The sequence below is a fragment of the Saccostrea echinata genome, unplaced genomic scaffold (genome assembly GCF_033153115.1).
Source record: "Saccostrea echinata isolate AGI-Se365-2 ecotype Australia unplaced genomic scaffold, CSIRO_AGI_Sech_v1 ptg000001l, whole genome shotgun sequence".
In the NCBI taxonomy this organism is placed as follows: Eukaryota; Metazoa; Mollusca; class Bivalvia; order Ostreida; family Ostreidae; genus Saccostrea; species Saccostrea echinata.
The window spans coordinates 29,180,871-29,182,316 of NW_026889750.1; the positions used below are offsets into that span (position 1 = coordinate 29,180,871).

Consider the following 1,446-nt stretch of genomic DNA (forward strand, 5'->3'; position numbering starts at 1 on the left):
AATATTTATTTATTTTACGTAAGACGAACATCATATATATTATGCATTCATTGTACATGAACGAATGATGTAATGAAAACCACATTTTATAACGCTGTAACAAAGACAATTTACATACATATAGATCTATTAATATCATTTAAGCACACATTCGTTTTTAATAAATATTTCAAATGAAGTGTCGAAACATAAGTATCTAATCACAGAAATGGAAGCACAGTCACTTTAGTTTGTTGCATTTATACAGTCACTACTCGGCACTGGCATAGTCACTACGCTAACACATGATCACTTAAAAAAGTTCGGAATGTGAGATTGATGGGAAGTTTTCTTCTTGAAAATGTCTCTGTTCACAAGATCACAAATAATGTTAAAGTTCGTCAAAATGTCACTACTGTCGGCACGGTTTTGAAGGTTGGCAAGCACAATGTCACATGCACTAGATACTTTTTCAAGGCAAGGAACGGGGGCAGGGCGGTCGTCGGGATCGCTCTCTTCTACAGATTGGGCTTCTGGCTCTCTATTCATTTTGACTTCCTCTAAGATGTTATCATCTGTTAAGTCAACACATGTCTGCAATTCGTTGTCGGCGTCAGTAAACTGCTGCAGGACATCGGGGGTCAGGCCAAGGTCTCGTAATCTGGACAAGGGGATATTATCGTCAATGTCAAACTCGTCTTCTTCTTCCTCGGTCTCTGTTGTGGTACTGTTGGCGAAACCAGCGTGTTTGAAGCAGTTGGAAATGGTATTCACAGTGACGCAGGCCCAAGCTTGGCTCAGCATGTGAAGAGCATCTAGGATAGAGATGTGTGGAGTCTCTTTCTTATCAATGGCAGAAATGTAGCGTAAGAGAACTCTTTTTCTGTAGTGGACCTTAAGGTTTTGGATGATTCCTTGGTCCATAGGTTGGGTCTTGGATGTTGTGTTGGGTGGCAGGAAAATCAGCTCTATGGACTGCAGACCAGGAATCTTGGGGTGAGCTGGACAGTTGTCTATGACGAGGGCAATTTTTCGTTTCTTTTTCTTCATCTTGTCGAGCTGCTTAACCCATGTTGAGAAGATATCTCCAGTCATCCAGGCTTTCTTGTTAGCATGGTATTCCACAGGAAGGGACCGCACGTTCTTGAAACATCGAGGATTGGCTGACTTTCCAATCACAAGAAGTGGCATCTTGTCTGTGCCGTCCATATTGGCACACACCATAGCGGTTAATCTTTCGTTGTTTTCTTGCCGCCATGACAATCTACATCCTTGAATTCAAGGGTTTTGTCAGGCAACAAGCGGGATAATATACCGGTTTCATCAGCATTATAGATGTCTTGAGGGGGGTAGCGTGTGTGAAGAAGTTTCAGTTTTTCTTGCCAGACTGACATATCATCAGACTGCGTGTCAACTGACTTTTCTTCACCACAGACTCTTTTAATGTAATCCCTTGTCGGGATTTGA

The 1,446-nt window shown here is 41.8% G+C and overlaps 1 protein-coding gene across 1 annotated transcript; it reads right to left on the reverse strand.

Annotated features, from left to right (window-relative positions):
* Positions 1–288: 288 nt before the first annotated feature.
* On the reverse strand, positions 289–1,203 carry LOC133196593 (tigger transposable element-derived protein 4-like). Its single transcript, XM_061332461.1, has one exon. It carries the CDS (start codon positions 1,201–1,203, stop codon positions 289–291), a length of 915 nt encoding a protein of 304 aa, XP_061188445.1.
* Between the last annotated feature and the right edge of the window lie 243 nt (positions 1,204–1,446).